Source organism: Pistacia vera, unplaced genomic scaffold (assembly GCF_008641045.1).
Source record: "Pistacia vera cultivar Batoury unplaced genomic scaffold, PisVer_v2 Contig576, whole genome shotgun sequence".
Classification (NCBI taxonomy): Eukaryota; Viridiplantae; Streptophyta; class Magnoliopsida; order Sapindales; family Anacardiaceae; genus Pistacia; species Pistacia vera.
In genome coordinates, this window is record NW_022196419.1 from 168,873 (window position 1) to 187,274 (window position 18,402).

The following is an 18,402-nucleotide window of genomic DNA, read 5'->3' on the forward strand; positions in this document are numbered from 1 at the left end:
AGATCTGACATTTTTAGACCTGATCCATGGTGGATATGACTAGAAAAAGCCATATCGGCTCACGACCAGCTGCATCTGGTCGGTCGTGCGTTAATACGGCGACTTCGGCCACTCTACGGCTGCGATGGCGGCTGGTATTTAGTGGGTAAGTGGGGATGTTTTTATTAATTTTTAATGTTTTATTATAAGGATGTTTAGTAAATTAACAAACCTAGTAAATGTTTTTGTTAATTTTTAAATCCTACCTCGTAATAACTATCAAACTTTTATTTTTTCAAAAATATTAAAGCAAACACATTCAAAAATTTATGTACAAAGTTATGTGGTAGAAATGAATAGAAGAGTTGATTTTCATTTATTTTCTGTCACTATGTCTTCGAATAAAAATCTTTAAAAGATTTATTTATATCTCTCACTCTTCTTTTCCATATTTTCTCTACACTTCCATACTTTCTCTACACATCTTCACTTACATTCTTCCATGTTTCTTTCATATTTCTAAGTTTCCCTCAATCTCAAGGGTGTTATAATACTCTGAAAATGTTATAGATAGCAAAAGATTCCATATATGTTTCAATTTATGTTTTAATTTATGTTCTTTAACATGTTTAATATTTATGTTTTCATTTATGTTCTTGTTCTTTATTTATGTACATGTTCTTCATTTATATTCATGTTCTCTATTTATGTGGTTGTTTAATATTCACTAGCCACAAATTGTTCATCCACTCAGACAACAACCTCCGCTAGTCTGCTTCACTTCCCTGGAAAAAAAATTAAAACCGAAACAAAAAACTGGCGCACTGAGAACGAATGGAGGTTCTTATATTGCTTTAATTTATGATGATTTGGAGTTGTTAAAGTTGAATTCTTGCCTCTTAGACCCTCTACCAGCGACAATGCAAAACGGCGGCGTTTAAACCTCACCGTCTTCCACCACTGGTATTTTTTTTTCGCAACAGTTGTCTTCTTTAAATTCCCTTTTTCTGTTAAGAAGGCAAAAGAAGATAATAGTATTTCAAGAAATCGAATAGAAACTATGGAGGATGATTCAAAGAGAAGAAAAACAGAACTTGAAACTAGAGTCCTCGAAAAGGTCGGGGAAGCGATCACAGCTATTAAAAATGCAAAACACGTTGACCAAGTTATTGCCGCTCTTCACTCTGTTGCGGTCCTTCTCTTCCCTATCGATTCCTCTCTTATCTCAGGTCAGTCTCAACCATTCTTCTCAATTTCAAAAGTATATTTTAAGTTTTACTTTGTATATTTGGTTATTTCATTGCTATTTAAATGTAGGAGTGGCTTAGATACTAAACTGATTGACAATTTTATGTTGAAGTCAAGAAAATCTGCAGAAATCGTGGAAAATGTACTCTGGAATTACTTTTTTTTTTTTTTAAAATTTGACAGCAATTTTAATAATCTGTATTTTTTAAGCAATTTACATTCACCAGAAATTTTACTTCAGAATGCGAGTGATTTGTGGCATTGTCAATATGCAGGTAGTATTGATCAGCTTTACTTGGACCAGGTTTGTGTTGCCATTTGAAAACCCAAGAAATTAGTATGTGTGTTTTTTCATAGGTTATTATTCGTTTAATTTAATTATTTCTTACTTCACTGCTTATGGTTTGTATAGGTTCTTAGTACTAAGGTCCCTTCTATAAACGAAAGAGATGATTGGTGGCAGGCCTTCTACCGAGGACCTGCATTTTCAACATTGGCTCGCTTGTTATTACATGGTAATTTGTGTTTTGCTTACCTCTTCTAATTTGATGGTATTTTTTAAATTCTACGATTAAAAAGCTTTTGGGTAAATGGGGATTTTTTTCTTAACTCTACTGGTTTAATACTAGTCCCAAGTATTTTCATGTGTAAACAATCTTAATTTGCTCTCTTTTGTTGCTTGGTAATTGGTGTTTTTGCTTACCTTGCATACTTTGATTGTATGTTTTCACTTTTAAAATCTTTTGTGTAGCATGGGGATTTTCTTTTCTTCCTCTACTGGTTTAATGCGTGTTGCTGTTATCTTTTTGTCTGAATGATCTTATTGTGCTTATCCATTATTCCTAATACCATTACTATTGCATGCAGATGTCGCTTCAAATTGGCTTGTTTGTTTCCCCTTTTCAGCACGGAAACATGTCTATGATATTTTCTTTGTTAATGGTCTCATGGCCGAGGTTGTTCAGACTTTGGTTCCTTGTCTACAGCTGAGTGGAAGTGATGGTATTGAAGTTAATGCTGTCCTCTCAAATGCAGAAAGGTATGGAATAAAGACCTTCCTTTCTTGCTAAAGTATTGCCAAAATTGACTCTCTTTTGTTTCTTAATCAAAAATTTTATTTGTGAATGGTTCAGATTGCATAAGATAATAATCTGATGAATGCATGGAGCTAAAACAACAGGAACATGCTTATTTGAGTGCAAATGGTTATTTTTTGTGCATAGACTATTGGTGATGTGTTGCAAAACTATACAATCTTTTGTTTTCCTTTTAGCGGATTTGCAAAACTGAATTTCTGGTCTGTTGAAAAACTTAACATAAGTTAGTTTGTTAACTTACTTCAGGTGTGATGTTGTATGATCAATTAGTTTGTTATCTGTTGGAAAGCCTTTTTTTTTTTTTTTTTAATATGAATGTAAAGTCTTGAGAATTGGGGTTTTTTTTCATCTTAAATGTGGTTAGTTCGACTTCTTTGTATGAATTGCAACAGTGTGTGAGAGTAACAGTATGAGCATCATTCTGACAGAACAGACAACTGTGACAAACAATTCTAATATTTCATTGTATATTTGTTGGTTTGCTATGATAATCCTACAAATTTCTGTTGTTTCGTAGATTTTTTTTTTTTCATTCTTAATTGATCAAGCCTCAACACAGACTTCTAACTATCCATTGCCATCTAAATAATTTATGACAGATTAGTTGTACTTTGCTTGCTTGAAAATAATGGAGTTCTCCAGATGGCTAGAGAATTTGGCGTTTCTTGCATGTATGAAGATTCTACAAACGACTGGCTGAGGCCATCTCTTTCAAGGGTGGCACAGCTTGTTGCATCTGTGCCAGACAAAGCACGGCTGAGAGCACCGACTTCACTTACATCACAGTATCCTTATTCTCTCATGTGCAAATATATGGTTTAACTATGCATGCAATTACAGCATTTCTATGTGTGTTTAATGAGTTCACGTTTTCTTCAAATGCTGTGTTGTTGCCTATCTTTTATTTGAAGGGATTTGTCAATACACTATCCTTGGTTGTTACAGATTGAACTTTCCTCTATAATTGCCATGAATTTATTGTAAGTTCTTCACAAGAGTATCATAGTTTGTTCTTCAAGATGATAACCATTCAACTTCTATCTGGACTAGAAGAAAGGGCTGCCAATCTTTCAGATAAAGTCGCTACCTTTAAAAAAATTGAACTGGATGGGACTTCGCTATTTGTTGGGGAAACTTTTTCTCGCATTTGCCGGCGTGGTTCTTCTGGTAAGTTTATATATTTTCTTCTAATTCAATGTGCTTCAAGTTGATTTTCTGCAAAACCATTTATTTTTCTGTAGATGTCTTCTTGTACTCTTCATAATTCTTTTTTTCTATTTCTAATGGAAAAAAAAAAAAAAAAAAAAAATTCTTTTACCAACTGAAAATTTGATAAAACTTGATGGTTGCAGCCCTCTATTTGTAGACCAATTTGCTTTGTGATTAATATTTCAAATAATTTTGTTTCATTCATACTTTTGGCCATATGGAATTAGTGTTGACACTGAAGTCAATAATTTCCTCATTCACAGATGTGCTTTCAAGTGAAGTAGTCCTTCGTGTTCTTAGACATGTTCAGAACGTCTTATTCTCCGATAGTGATGTAGCTCCCAAAGACATTTTTGAGTCTAACCCTGAATCAATAATTTGGTCGAAGATGATGGAAGCAATTAAAGATCCATATGCTGTGGAAAGAATGTCTGAAAAGCTTTTGCATCAGCTAGCAATTGATAATGTGACTGACTCTGAAGCATACTGGATTAATTGGTTATTGTTTCATCGGCTTTTTCATCATCAGACATCAATCAGGTCAGTGGACATACTTTCATTTATATTCTTTAACCAACTGAAGTTGATTCTCATTATGTTTCCCTGTCTATTTCCTCCTCTCCCTTTCCCTCACATTTAGATTATTCAGAATCTAATGTAGTGAGAAATAATTATTCATCTTCCTGTGAAAGTAATGGTATGAAACCATGAAAATCTGCAGTATATCAATTGTGTAGTCCTGAAATACTGAAATCTTCCTAGATGAATTTAGGCGGCGTTTTCTCTTATATTTGACTTCTTGGATAGGCTTTTGAATTTCATCTTTATTGAAATGTAAGAATTTTGCTCTGACATTTTGATACCAAATAACTACTGATAAAGTTAGGTCATATTAACTTTATGAACATACATGCATAAAAGAGATAAACTGATAACAATCAAGTGCACTGAAGTTTATGTCATGCAACTAGACATATTATATTAAGTCTCTAATATTATTTATGGAACACTAGTTTTTTTTTTTTGTTTTTTTTTTTTTTTTATGATGACCAAGTAGCACATTACAATGTTGCTTCCATTTATACTTGATGTCAATTCTTTTTCTTCATTTCTCCTTTAGGTCAATGTTTGTGGATAAATTTTTACTCTGGAAAGTATTTCCTATCTGTTGCCTGAGATGGATTCTTCAATTTGCTGTTTTTGAATGCCCACCTGTTGCTGGTCCACTCACAAAAGACCATGAAACCCAAGGTCTCTTAGACACTGTGCAGCGGCTGGTATCAGTGTGGTCTAAGAGAGAGTTTGTGCTGTCTGCCACAATGGAGCAGCAAGCATGTATCCTTTATCATTCTTTAATACTCTGATAAGATGTTCTTGAGATTCTTGGGTGGTGATTACGATTAAAGGAAAAGTTGTTGAGGGTAATTACTTAAACAAATTTTATTTGTGTGAAATCCTGCTGCTTTAGAAGAAACATTTTATTCTCCCATGCTTCTCTCTTCTAAATGTTTGTGACATTTTGTTTCTGAACTCCTCTCATTTTTATTGCATTTTAATTTTTTTCAGATCCTGTTGTCCTTAATCTTGCAAAACAGATGTTTCTGCAGCTTTAGGCCTTTGCCTTGGGAAGATGTCCAAAGAGGAACTAGATAAGACCAAGGATGTGATGCACTTGATTCTTCAAGGAGTTAGCTGTAGGTTCTTTTTCCTTTGTCTTTGGTAGACTGTCTTGTGATGTTTATTGATGATGGCTTATATCTTTAATTTAATTGCTGCCAGGTAGGCTGGAGAGCCCCAATGATTTGGTTCGGAAAATGGCTAGTAGTGTTGCTTTTATGTTCTCTAAAGTAATTGACCCAAAACATCCTCTATACCTTGATGATAGCTGTACTGGGGAAACTATTGATTGGGAATTTGGAATAACCACCCGTGATAAAGAGGCTCTGCTCACCTCAAGTTCCAAAGGAAAGAATCTTGACAAAATGATAACAGCATCAACCTCAATGCCAGAAAAGGACCTTGACTGTGTAACACATGATGAAATGCTCACCAAAAAGAAGGGTGGAAAGAACAAATTATTTGAAAACTCAATTGATCCTGATGAAATTATTGATCCAGCTACACTAAATTATGAATCAGTCTCTGATCAAGATGAGGATGATGAAAAAGCAAGTGAGGATTCTGATTCCTCAGACTCATCTTTACAGCCCTATGACTTGTCAGATGATGACAATGATTTGAAAAAAAAAATTTCACAGTTGGTTGATGTAGTTGGAGCTCTGCGGAAATCCGATGATGCTGACGGGGTGAGTCATTTGTGTTCATTGATCATTTTTGTCACAAAAGGTTTTTCTGACAGGACAGTTTTAGGTAATAGTTTGTGGCATCTCTCATATTTTACCTGCTGCAGATTTTATTGATCCGAAGATCTCCCAGCTTGGACTCATGCATATTGTTTGTAAAATAAATTTTTTGTAAGCCTGTTAACCATTTCTTTTGGGACTCAAGTATTCTTGCTATTGCAGGCGGAGAGGGCTCTTGATGTTGCCGAAAAGCTTGTGCGAGCATCACCTGATGAACTTATTCATGTGGCAGGTGATTTAGTTAAAACTCTTGTACAAGTTCGTTGCTCTGATGTGGCTGTAGAAGGTGAGGAAGAATCAGCTGAGGAGAAGAGACACAGAGCCTTGGTTGCTTTGCTTGTCACATGTCCATTTGAATCTCTTGAAACCCTAGACAAGCTGTTATATTCACCTAACTTAGACGTCAGCCAACGCATTATGATCCTTGATATCATGACAGAAGCAGCTCAAGAGCTTGCCAATTCTAAAGTTATGAAACCTAAACATCAAGCAAGGGCCAGCATTTCAACCATTTCAGAGACTCAACCATGGTTCTTGCCTAGTAGCACTGGACCCCCTGGAGCCAGTGCCTGGGAAGAGATCTCAGAGACAGGAACTCTACTGAACTGGTCAGCTCGTTATGAGAGAGAACTTCCATCAAAACCTGGTCAGATCAAGAAAGGGAAGACGCGCCGATGGAGCCTCAAATCAGCAAATATACAAGAAAACCAGATGGAATTGTCCCATAACAAATTTCCTGTGTATGCAGCAGCATTTATGCTTCCTGCCATGCAGGGATTTGATAAGAAAAGGCATGGTGTTGACTTGCTAGGGAGGGATTTTATTGTTTTGGGAAAACTTATCTATATGCTCGGTGTTTGCATAAAATGTGCATCTATGCATCCAGAAGCATCTGCATTGGCTCCGGCTCTTCTAGAAATGTTAAAATCCAGGTAATTATTGACCATCAGTTAACAGATTGTGGCATTACCTTGAGATTGACTTTGTGGGAGAAGCATTATTTAGTGGCAGGGCAGGATCAACCATTTGCCCTGGTCTCAAAAAATGTTTCAGTGTTTGTGCATACCCGTTGTAGAAGTGATAATAGCATGTATTGATGGCAGTTCTCCTTCTAATAGATACCGGTTTACCCATTCTTTTGCATAGATATCTGATATTTTCACATTTAGAAGACAGCTTCGTATTTTTGAAGAAACAGACATTTGTTGATATGTCACTTAATCTAAAGGTGTCAATTCATGCAGGGAGGTATGCCGTCACAAAGAAGCATATGTCAGAAGAGCTGTTCTTTTTGCAGCTTCATGTGTGTTGGTTGCACTTCATCCCTCTTTTGTAGCATCTGCCTTGCTTGAAGGAAATGCTGATCTTTCTAGTGGGCTTGAATGGATTCGATCATGGGCGCTTGATGTAGTTGATTCAGACACCGATAGAGACTGCTATACAGTAAGCAAGGAATTTTTAAGCTCTATTAAGGCTCAAATTTTTGGCTTCATTGTTTTTTTCGATTCCGAAAAAGGTTATAGTATACACTACATACAGTCAAACATATATTGTCATCTTTTTATACACGTCTTCCAGAATTTACCTTGTCTCATTATTTATAAGGAATGTCCTATATATCTGCTTTTTCTGTCTACTTATTTGAGTAACTGTTGATGTTTTGTAGTTGGCTATGTCGTGTCTCCAACTCCATGCTGAAGTGGCTCTCCAAGCTTCGCGAGCACTAGAATCAGCCGAAAGCACATTCAAGTCAAAGGGTGTTGGCCTTCCATCTACTCTCTCAAAGGGAACAATCATAATCCCCAACTCGAATGTGGAATACTAGCTAGACTTCGCCATCTTGCTACCGATAATGATCTTTTGATTGTACAGTTAGTGACGTTCATTCTAAATTTATAGAAATTTTGTATTCAATTCCCTGGATTCTGTGGTTAACAAATCAGATGATAACTAACAAGATACCAATCATGCGTATACAAAAATCAAAATTATGCAACTAACTCAATTTGCTGCTAATTAATTACCTCTAGTTATCAAAGTTAAAAGTAATATAATCAGACAGATTTTATTCAACATTTAAAAGTGATGCGTTAAGGATCCTTGAATCATGTGATGATGGCTGTGGCCTTTGACAGCCGTCTCTAAATTCTTCTCGTCTCTTGTCCCCTCAAAATCATCATCGCCACAACCACCAACTAACGTCGCCTACCCAAAGGGTCCAAAACCAGTTTACCCCCATAGTCACAGCTAGAGCGACTGAGTTTGCCCCCTCAGTCACGGATCATGATGATATTACTGCGGTGGTGTGGCCTTCACTGGTTAATGCAAACATTCTTTACTATTACAATGTTCAGATTAATGTGGGTGATGATCCTGAGGAGAAGACACCGAAACGCTTCAGGAGTGCGGTCTTCAGAGCTGATATTATCCGAGAGCACAAGAGAAGACGATTCTTTGGAGTAATCATGAAAAGAAGCAGTGAAAAGCAAGATCCGCCACTCAGAGGAATTGTAAAAGGTAAAAGCTTCAGGTTCATGTTCGCATTCTCGTTCTTATATGTGTTCCTAGCACAAACCCGAGAATAGGCAATTGCAGAATGGAAGAAGACTTTGATTGATAGAATTACCTTATCGTTTGAAGCTTTGAACTGGCAAGCTTGTACAGTCAAAGTGGAGTGATCACTTGCCCTAGAAATTTTCCAGGCTCTATATTAATGTTCAAGTCGATTTCTATAAATAATTCATTTGGCAAACAACAATCAATACTGTTGTGGAGAGCTCCTGTTACTCAGTACAGAGAAGCATGGCTGAAAAAATAATAGTAAGACTGCAAGACCGCGGTAGTCCCGAGTGAAACTTAGATACAAGTCACTATTTTCATTACAGGAGGAGTCAATATAATATGCCTACATCATAACGTTTCATAGATTGCATCTACACACTAGGAAAATCAATATTTTAGAAAGCATTGAGCTTCTTGCATAAAAGTTCCATGCTTTCTAGACTGAACCAATTTTTTTCCATCTGCAGAATATTAAGGAAAGTAATAAGACTTTGTCACTAATATAAATTATCAACGCTGCAAATGATAAAATATAAGAGCAACAGGAAAGCTTACAAAGTAAGGATAGCCATCAATGTTAAAATTCTCTGGAGCACTCTCCACAAACATATTAATGTAACATAGAACAAATTTACCACATTCTTCACCATTTCTCTGCTGAGGGACCTGAAATAAAATAAAATTAAACAAGAGCAAATTTACAGGCATTGGTATGAAAAATTAACCAAGAGCTAGTATATTGATCACCTTAGGCACCAAAAGGGGAATTCGAGAAATTGCCTCCTTAGTCACAGGCCTATTCTCTGCTCTATATATGTCCAACACAAACCTTGAACACAGAGAGTAAATGTTCAATACTCAACAGGGCAAAGACAGTAATTCGAAAAATAATAATAACTACAATAATAAAACGCCAAACTTTCTTATGTCTGGTTCAATTCGCCTGGGATTTGCCTTTTCAAGAGAATCCAACAACAAGATGCACGGAGTTCTTGTTTCTGACTGCAAACTCTCACCAAAGTTACAGAAAATTAACAGGCTCCAGTGACTCCTGAAAAACAAAGGATTTGAAATGATACAGTTACATGCACTAACAAGGAATCTGTTATTTAGTGGCTAAGGTAAGAGAAATGCTCACCAGCAAACAACGGGAACAAGAACATATTTTTTTGAGAAAATGTTCTTCTTCTTAATCCATGTCAAAACCTTTTCTTTGGTAGATGCCTTAGTATACAAGCTAAACCATAAAGAATCAAGGCACATAAAACAAGACTTCTTATCCTCCGGTAAGCTCCTCCACAAATTACTACACAAATTTTACCTAAAATCAGCACAAGCTAACTAAATTAAAGGCTACCACAAGAGATTACAGAAACAATATCTTACTCCAAGTGGCACTCAAATTTTCCTGAGTCTAGTTTGTTCTGTTTTCTATTCTGTCGTTTAGAGATTTCATTCTTGCACTTAACAGTTCTCGTTGATCGTTTACGGCAAGGGATTGTATCTAAAAAACACGGGGCATTTAATTCAAAGTCCTTTAACTGTTGTCTAGATGTCTTGATTCTGCGAGAACGCAAATTTGCTAAGACTTGCAGCCAACAAGTGCGATGCTTTAAAATTTGATCAGGAATATCTGCCAGAGCATAACACACTCAGCCATTAATCTTTTTCTATTCATTATTCAATCTAATATTTATATAACTTCAATAAAAAAACACAAGCATAAAATAAATTTAAGTTCCCACAAGTAAAAAAATTAAGTTGAAAAATTCAGTAACATTCTGAACTAATTTAAAGATCTCAAGGATAATCAAAACTAATTATGCATTCTCTCATTTGGGTCATTGTAAAAAGGTGGGCTTGAATGCGATAAATACATAACACACAATCACTCAATCCTGCTGCTTAAATGAAAAACAACTCAAAAACCCTTTTAGGAAAACAATTTTCCCACCATAGTATTTGAAGCAATTCAAAATAACACATCTAGCTTTACTGTATTCACCAACATTTTACCAAAACTAAAACAAAAAAGTGTTACCAGGAGTTTTAGAAACGAGATCAATTGGATTGGTGAGATGGCCAAGCTGTGCTTTCCCCATTTCTTTTCAGTTGTTTCTCAGGAACACTTAGGGTTCTCCCGCTTTTTATTATTTTCCTGCCGTTTTGACTGCAAAGAATTCGTAGTTTCGTACAGGGAAAAATCCAAAATAATAATAATAATAATAACAAATCTTACAAACATTTGTGTACAACATTTGTACACAAACTAACGTGACATAAAATAAAGAGTAATACTATATATATATCATTTTCATATAACATTTTTCATATACCATTATGTGGTAAGATATGATTGACTAATTTAAAGTTAAAAGTAAACTTTCACTCAATCATATCTTACCACGTAATGTTGTATGAGAAATATTGTATGAGAATGATGTATGTATAATATTATTCTAAAATAAATGGAAGAGTGAATATTAAAAGGAGAGAATAAACATTTTTCCACCCAAGGTTCGGCAAAATGACACTTTCCCACTTATCAAGCTTCAAAATGACACATTCCCACCCTTTGTCAAAACCTGTTATGTTTTCTATTAATATTTAACTGAAAAGACGAAAATACTCTTAAATATTTGACTTTATAACTTTTTTTTAATTTTTGAATTAACCAAAAAGTAAGATATTAAAAAGTCAAAAAAGAAAAAATAGTTAGCCCAACTAAAAAGTTAAGAGTAGTACTATCAAATTGTTTAAAGTTAAATGACATTAATATTTATTTATTTATAATGTCATAAATATCTCATCACTATTATTCAATAATCTACTAATATAATGTTTTTTGTTTTTACTAATTAACATATAAAATCTTAATAGTTAATATTCCTAATTAATTAAATAAACACACTTGAGTAAAAACTTTTACTTAACTAAATTTTAATTTATAATAAACTATTTAAGGGACTTTTAGTCAACTATTAACAAAAACACTAACAGACCTAACGAAGGGTGGGAAAATGTCATTTTGAAACTTGATGGGTGGAAAAATATCATTTGGCCAAACCTTGGGTAGGAAAATTTGTTCTCCCCGTATAAAAAGTCAAACCCATCTTATTCACTTTTTCATTTATTTTGTGTCACATCAATTTTTACACAAATCTTTATAAGATTTATTTGTACATATAACATTACTCTAATAATAATAATAATAATAATAATAATAATAATAATAATAATCTTCAGTGTACAATTTCAATAATACTAAATATTCAAATAAATCTTATAAAAATTAAACTGATGTGGCATAGGGAACTTACTCTTTCATTTATTTTCTGTCACATTATTTTGTATATAAATATTTGTATCAATTGTTTGTACATACAGCATTGCTCCTACGGTTTTGGGTGAGGTAATGTTTCTGTTTGTATGGTTTCAACTTTCTATTACTGAGGAAGTGTAAATTGATCAAAATACAGTAACATAAGTTATATAGAATCAAATATCATTTGGGGGATAACACATTTAATAACTTACAAAATGGTACATAAATTTCAAATTATTCGAGAAAGAGATAATTAGTAGTTATTTACCTTCAAACTTAAGCTAAAAAATTTAAAAAAACCTAAATACCCTTAAGTCATAGTTAAAATAAATAAAAATTGAAAAAAACGTTTGGTTAGAGGAAAATACCATTATTATTTCTACATAAATATATTGTTTCTAATTTTTTCCCATATAAATTCAATTACAAGAAGTAAAATAAACACGAGTAGAATATTGTTGTTATGCCAAAACGCAACAATATACCCAATCGACCATGATGAGATTGAGTAGGATGTGTACATGATTAAGAATAACTAATTTGGAATGAGTTAGAAAATCCACAACAAAGTGACAAAAGAGGTTTTTAAAGTGGTTCGACAAGTATAAATCAAATATACGATCAACTGCTATGTTATTGTTTTGTATTTGCTTTACATACATAATGATTACAAGGGAAACACGTAAAAGCAAGGTTAAACTGTGTGTGTGAATCATTCTCTCTCAAAATGGAGATAGAGTCTTCCTTTTATACATCATCTAAAAGTGGTTGAGAGCTATAGTTACGGGATAGATTACACGTATAATCCTCTATAATCTGGATCTGAGTTAACCTCTCTCATACTTAAATCTGAACACACATGTTTAATACTGATAGACTTGTGTAGAAAGCCATTTGCTATGTGAGCGACACATGGGGTAGGCTTAATCGTCAAATCCTGGTTCGATGTGAGGACACGTGGCACAAATCTGGTCGTTGGAAAGTTCATGCACAACAAATTCAAGAAACCCCATACCAACATAATTAACCCTCATAAAATACATTTACTGAAATTTTGAAGAGACAATAGAAAATTCTAACACTGTCAAGAACAATGGGGTGTATTTAGAATTTAACTAATTAAAAGCCCACGACGGCCCACTTTAGATTTGCAAGACAAGACTTTTGAAGTTATATATCATTATAATCCACTACGACCAGCACGCACATTTTCTCTCTTCTAACCTTCCTCCTTTCTCAAGAAATCCTAAACTTGGAAATCTAAGTCACTCAGTAACCCGACTCAGCCATGGATAGCCAAGACGGAACTCAACAACCACACCTTGTACTCGCTCACAAGCGTTTCCTTCTAACTCACCCGGATGTTCAAGACATCGAGAAGGTCCGTCTAAAAGAAGAAGTTTTCGCTATGGTCAAAGCCGACGGTACGTAATTCGCTCGATGCACTTTGAGTCTCTTACAATTTTTTTTTCGAGTTACTCTAGAGTTTTTGTATTGCATTTTAATTTTTGTTGTTTCAAATGTAGATATGGCCACGTTTTATGAAACCCTAGCGGAGGAGTCCGTGCTGGATATGGATCAGAGCGTTCTTGACACGATGCGTGCGAAGATCGACGAGGAGATTAAGAAGTTTGATGAAAAGTGAGTTATTTTTAAGTGCTTTTTTTTAGTTGGTTGCCGAATAATTGGAAGGAAGTAGAAGAGATTTACATTTTTTTTATCTGGTTGTTTACTGAGCTTCTATGTGAAAATTTGAATTTCTTGAATCAGGCTCAATTTAGTGGAGCGGTTTTGTGTTTCGGGTCTAAGTTAATCATTAGTTGTAATTGCGATAATGGAATCATATTTGTTGATTGTGGTTGTTAATGGCTTAATGCTACCGAAATTAAATATTTAACTAATTAATTACGGAGATTGGAACTTAAAGTTTGAAGGGATGCATTGTTTTGATAAACTATGATAGAATGTCCCTCGGGCACACTGCTTGATATTCTGCTTCAAATTGAGTATTTCTTTTTCAAACTGTTGCAAGCATGTCAAATTGGTTGCAGTTTAATGTTATCTCAGTATTTGAGGATAATATGGGTAGTACTGTTATATTGTGTGAGGAAAGGTGGTCGGCTGATTTTTCTCAGTGTTCTTAATGGCTGTGTGCGTTGTTAAAAATCTTGAATAAAAGAATTGAACGCCGTGGTTTTATAGTTGGCTTAGAAGAGAGTCTTACAGTTGTAAACCTTATAAAATGGTTTGGAAGCCCTCTGTGGATTTGGATTTGGATTTCACATCAGTGAATACTGAAGGGAAAACACAAGATGGGTCTGCAGAAATAATTGGGCTTGATGGTACTCTGCTGGAACTTACTAGATTGAACTAGATGTTTAATAGAGCCTTTCGGGGGTGATGGTCTTTACGTAAGGTTTCCCTCTGGCTGCTATTCTAATGTTTTCTTTTATTCTTGTCTTCTTAATCCTCTTTCTCCAAATTTTGTATTCCGATGTTGACCTGAGGACAACGGGACTAGGTTACAGAATAATATTTAGTTTTGAAATTCTGTTGGCCATGTCATTCTCTGTGCTTGAGTTTTATTAATAGCGTAGGTTTCAGCATGAATCGTCTCCCACCCTCCCTCCCACCCTCCTGTTGCTGTAATTTTATTGCGCTGAGCTAAATTTTACAGCTTCAGGAACGCTTAGTGGTTTTTGAGATCTAAGATTATATCATTTAAAGTTGGTAATCAGGGTATTTTGTAGCTCTGATGGAAGAAAACAAGGAATTAGGTGATAACATCCATTTGTGCAAGATAAAATGATAGAAAATTGCCATATTTTGTGCTTGATATATGGTGTTAGAACTCTTGCTGTCCTTTTCTTATTTGGTTGGCTCATGTCTTTTAATATCATAGACTATAAAATAATGAATAAGTAAATATCTTGGATGAATATAATAATTTTCTCTGAAACTGAATTTTTCTTTCAGAGGCTAAGTTTGTTGACTCTCTTTGATTTCCATTTCTCTAAATTATACTATATATGTCTTTTCTGAGCCTATTTGGTTATCATAGGATTTTGCTTGTAATAATAAGCAAAAAAGTATTTGATTGTTATATTTTGGTAACAGATGTCTGGCTGACTTTTGGTTTTGCTTGATTTCTGTGTTTGTTTAGGATTGAGTCTCTTTATTTTGTCAAAAATCAAAGCTTGGATGAAACTTGCAAAACATTCTCACAAGAAAGATTATTAAATTTTAAATGGTGCAAATCCAGTATTTAATGGGAGATATTTCATGGATTTGAAAGCCTGACCTAATGTGCCATAGATAATGGAAACATTGTAAATTGAGTCAGTGTCGGATGTTGTGGGTGAATCATTGGATGTTTGTTTTGAATCATGTCAAATAAGAGCCCTCCCATGGCTCCTGCTTATATTTTATTGGAAAGCAATCAGTAAATGGGTAATCATTTCTTTTGGTTGTCTTTTATAGGATTGCTGATGCTGAAGAGAATTTGGGTGAAAGTGAAGTTCGTGAAGCTCATTTAGCTAAGTCATTATTTTACATTCAGATTGGTGATAAGGTATATAACTATTATGACTTGTTGCTTTTTGTAGTATTTTAGTCCACAATTATATGCTTTTTGTGCATTTGTTGTTTTAATTAAAAAATTGTCCCACTTGAACCCAGGAAAAAGCTTTGGAACAACTGAAGATAACAGAAGGCAAAACAGTTGCTGTTGGGCAAAAGATGGATTTGGTGTTCTATACACTGCAGCTTGGGTTTTTCTACATGGATTTTGATCTTATTTCCAAGAGCATTGATAAGGCCAAGAAGTGCGTCAGCAATTTCCGACGACCTTTTTCATTTACATTTCCCTAAAGTGCGGCCTGTGAATCTCTGATTTAACTGTTTGTTTATGATGCCAGCTTGTTTGAAGAGGGAGGTGATTGGGAAAGGAAGAACCGTTTGAAGGTGTATGAAGGCTTGTACTGCATGTCCACTCGGAATTTTAAGAAGGCAGCCAATTTATTTTTCGATTCAATTTCAACGTTCACAACTTATGAGCTTTTCCCGTATGACACCTTCATATTTTACACTGTCCTTACAAGTATTATATCATTGGACAGAGTTTCCCTGAAGCAAAAGGTATCTGGGGTTATGCACCAGTGTTTATGCAGTGAATTCTTGGTTTTATTTGTTCTATTAGTCAAATGGCATGCTTACTGTCAATCTTGCTAATTTGAACTAACTGCAGGTGGTGGATGCTCCTGAGATCTTGACAGTGATTGGGAAAATCCCTTATCTTTCCGAGTTCTTAAACTCTCTTTATGATTGTCAATACAAATCATTTTTCTCTGCTTTTGGTAAGTATAGATCTAATATTTCTTGTACCACAATTTAATTGAATGTCTTCAGAATTGTTGGTTGTTTTGCTTTATCTCTGAATTATAGTGCTGCTTTATCACCTTTGAATTTGTGGTGATATAATGATTGACCATTCATAAGGTGTCTGAATTATGTTCTCACAGCTAGGCTTTTTTTATTGTTCTATTTTCAGCTGGCTTGACAGAGCAAATAAAATTGGACCGTTATTTGTATCCACACTTTCGGTATTACATGAGGGAGGTCAGAACCGTTGTGTATTCTCAATTTTTGGAATCCTATAAGAGCGTTACTATTGAAGCAATGGCAAAGGCATTTGGTGTAACAGTGGAGTTCATTGATCTGTGAGTACCTAATTGCATGAATGCATGTTCCTTTATATATATACTTTTGAAGAAAAAAAAGTTTAGATGGTCCCTTATATTCTGAGGTCCTGTTATGTTTGAATATTTTGGCCTATCAGTAAGCGTAACCCTTTTATTTCTCCAGGGAGCTATCACGGTTTATTGCAGCTGGGAAGCTTCATTGTAAGATTGATAAGGTTGCTGGTGTTCTTGAAACTAATCGCCCGGATGCAAAGAATGCTCTTTACCAAGCAACAATCAAGCAAGGGGACTTCTTATTGAACCGCATCCAGAAGCTTTCTCGTGTGATTGATCTATGAAATTGGTTGAGGCAATTTTTTAATTCTGAAATGATGCTGAAATTTGCGAGTTATAAAGAAATACAGAGAATAGGAACTCTTGTTGTTTGCCTTTATCTGAATTAACTTGATACTAGTTAAGATCTGCTTTCTCTGCTTTGCAAATTTGTTTAGAATTATAGCTGATTAAGTTGTCATCATCCCCATTTGTTATATGAGTTCCTTCTTGAGGTGATTATTTTGAGTGCACGAATACATGATATCTAATTATTTTGCTTTGGGGATCTAATTAAGCAAACCTCTCAGCAAGCATGATGTCGTTTCAGAAATAGCTTTTCCAATGCATTATTGAAACTTTAGGAGCACGAAATCGGTGATATGATGCGTGGGGATATGTAAGACTTATTGGGCCATCGCTAGTGGATCTGGATCCAGTATTTGCAAGCTATATACTTCTTTTCCTTCACATTTTCAATTGATTGATAAATTTTTTTACCCCAATGTCTTCCCTTTTGGTGATGCTTAAAAGAAAGTTGGATGGTGAATAACTCAATTCAGGCTCCCACGGTTTTAGGTCCCGCTGCTCCTGCAACATACAGTACTGCTAGAACTTGTCCAATCTTTTAATATCATGTACCATTTTTCAATATATTACCGTATCTTTTATCATTTGCCCACTTGATACTATGGTTTTGAAAACAACGGCTTATGGGCCAATCAATATTTCAACCTTTGTCCTTCAATGTTTGATGCATATGTGCCACCAATTATTTTGTTTTATTTTAAATAAACTAGATAAGACCAAGGATGTGATGCACTTGATCTTCAAGGAGTTAGCTGTAGGTTCTTTTTTTCCTTTGTCTTGGTAGACTGTCTTGTGATGTTTATTGATGATGGCTTTATCTTTAATTTAATTGCTGCCAGGTAGGCTGAGAGTCCCCAATGATTTGGTTCGGAAAATGGCTGTAGTGTTCTTTTTTGTTCTCTAAAGTAATTGACCAAAACATCCTCTATACCTTGATGATAGCTGTACTGGGGAAACTATTGATTGGGAATTTGGAATAACCACCCGTGATAAAGAGGCTCTGCTCACCTCAAGTTCCAAAGGAAGAATCTTGACAAAATGATAACAGCATCAACCTCAATGCCAGAAAAGGACCTTGACTGTGTACACATGATGAAATGCTCACTAAAAAGAAGGGTGAAAGAACAAATTATTTGAAAACTCAATTGATCCTGATAAATTATTGATCCAGCTACACTAAATATGAATCAGTTCTCTGATCAAGATGAGGATGATGAAAAAGCAAGTGAGGATTCTGATTCCTCAGACTCATCTTTACAGCCCTATACTTGTCAGATGATGACAATGATTTGAAAAAAAAATTACATTTGGTTGTATGTAGTTGGAGCTCTGCGGAAATCCGATGACTGACGGGGTGAGTCATTTGTGTTCATTGATCTTTTTGTCCAAAAGGTTTTTCTGACAGGACAGTTTTAGGTAATAGTTTGTGGCATCTCTCATATTTTACCTGCTGCAGATTTTATTGATCCGAAATCTCCCAGCTTGGACTCATGCATATTGTTGTTAAAATAAATTTT

The 18,402-nt window shown here is 34.8% G+C and overlaps 3 protein-coding genes across 4 annotated transcripts; 2 read left to right on the forward strand and 1 right to left on the reverse strand.

The window, feature by feature from the left end:
• The first annotated feature begins 742 nt into the window (after positions 1-742).
• LOC116109238 (telomere length regulation protein TEL2 homolog) lies at positions 743-7,813 on the forward strand. Of its 2 annotated transcripts, none has more exons than XM_031395473.1 (14): positions 743-942; positions 1,024-1,208; positions 1,503-1,531; positions 1,640-1,742; positions 2,095-2,266; positions 2,924-3,109; positions 3,331-3,491; positions 3,797-4,073; positions 4,654-4,868; positions 5,129-5,227; positions 5,313-5,839; positions 6,059-6,828; positions 7,141-7,339; positions 7,563-7,813. In XM_031395473.1, the coding sequence occupies exons 2-14, from the start codon at positions 1,040-1,042 to the stop codon at positions 7,719-7,721; spliced, it is 3,066 nt and encodes a 1,021-aa protein (XP_031251333.1). In that variant the 5' UTR covers positions 743-942; positions 1,024-1,039; the 3' UTR covers positions 7,722-7,813. The 2 variants fall into 2 exon arrangements, with proteins under 2 accessions (XP_031251333.1, XP_031251332.1); XM_031395472.1 differs by having other exon boundaries at positions 1,035-1,208.
• An 88-nt stretch (positions 7,814-7,901) lies between these two features.
• On the reverse strand, positions 7,902-10,644 carry LOC116109239 (probable ubiquitin-like-specific protease 2A). Its single transcript, XM_031395475.1, has 8 exons — positions 10,500-10,644; positions 9,845-10,091; positions 9,597-9,764; positions 9,378-9,509; positions 9,206-9,287; positions 9,014-9,124; positions 8,523-8,919; positions 7,902-8,348 (listed from the first exon to the last, which is right to left on the reverse strand). Exons 1-7 carry the CDS (start codon positions 10,558-10,560, stop codon positions 8,854-8,856), a joined length of 867 nt encoding a protein of 288 aa, XP_031251335.1. The 5' UTR covers positions 10,561-10,644; the 3' UTR covers positions 7,902-8,348; positions 8,523-8,853.
• Positions 10,645-12,981: 2,337 nt separating this feature from the next.
• Positions 12,982-17,053, forward strand: LOC116109237 (26S proteasome non-ATPase regulatory subunit 6 homolog). The gene is made up of 8 exons (XM_031395471.1): positions 12,982-13,207; positions 13,310-13,424; positions 15,264-15,354; positions 15,462-15,607; positions 15,701-15,920; positions 16,030-16,138; positions 16,333-16,501; positions 16,647-17,053. The coding sequence occupies exons 1-8, from the start codon at positions 13,072-13,074 to the stop codon at positions 16,819-16,821; spliced, it is 1,161 nt and encodes a 386-aa protein (XP_031251331.1). The 5' UTR covers positions 12,982-13,071; the 3' UTR covers positions 16,822-17,053.
• The last annotated feature ends 1,349 nt before the right edge of the window (positions 17,054-18,402 follow it).

Excerpts from the sequence above, each read along its gene's own strand:
- LOC116109238 (XM_031395473.1), top strand. The coding sequence starts at position 1,040 with ATGGAGGATGATTCAAAGAGAAGAAAAACAGAACTTGAAACTAGAGTC. Across the intron at positions 1,532-1,639 it reads ATCAGCTTTACTTGGACCAG|GTTCTTAGTACTAAGGTCCC; the intron begins GTTTGTGTTGCC and ends TGGTTTGTATAG. Across the intron at positions 2,267-2,923 it reads GTCCTCTCAAATGCAGAAAG|ATTAGTTGTACTTTGCTTGC; the intron begins GTATGGAATAAA and ends AATTTATGACAG.
- LOC116109239 (XM_031395475.1), bottom strand. The coding sequence starts at position 10,560 with ATGGGGAAAGCACAGCTTGGCCATCTCACCAATCCAATTGATCTCGTT. Across the intron at positions 9,510-9,596 it reads CTTGTTCCCGTTGTTTGCTG|GAGTCACTGGAGCCTGTTAA; the intron begins GTGAGCATTTCT and ends TTTGTTTTTCAG. Across the intron at positions 9,288-9,377 it reads ATTGAACCAGACATAAGAAA|GTTTGTGTTGGACATATATA; the intron begins GTTTGGCGTTTT and ends TCTGTGTTCAAG.
- LOC116109237 (XM_031395471.1), top strand. The coding sequence starts at position 13,072 with ATGGATAGCCAAGACGGAACTCAACAACCACACCTTGTACTCGCTCAC. Across the intron at positions 15,355-15,461 it reads ACATTCAGATTGGTGATAAG|GAAAAAGCTTTGGAACAACT; the intron begins GTATATAACTAT and ends ACTTGAACCCAG. Across the intron at positions 15,921-16,029 it reads GAGTTTCCCTGAAGCAAAAG|GTGGTGGATGCTCCTGAGAT; the intron begins GTATCTGGGGTT and ends AACTAACTGCAG.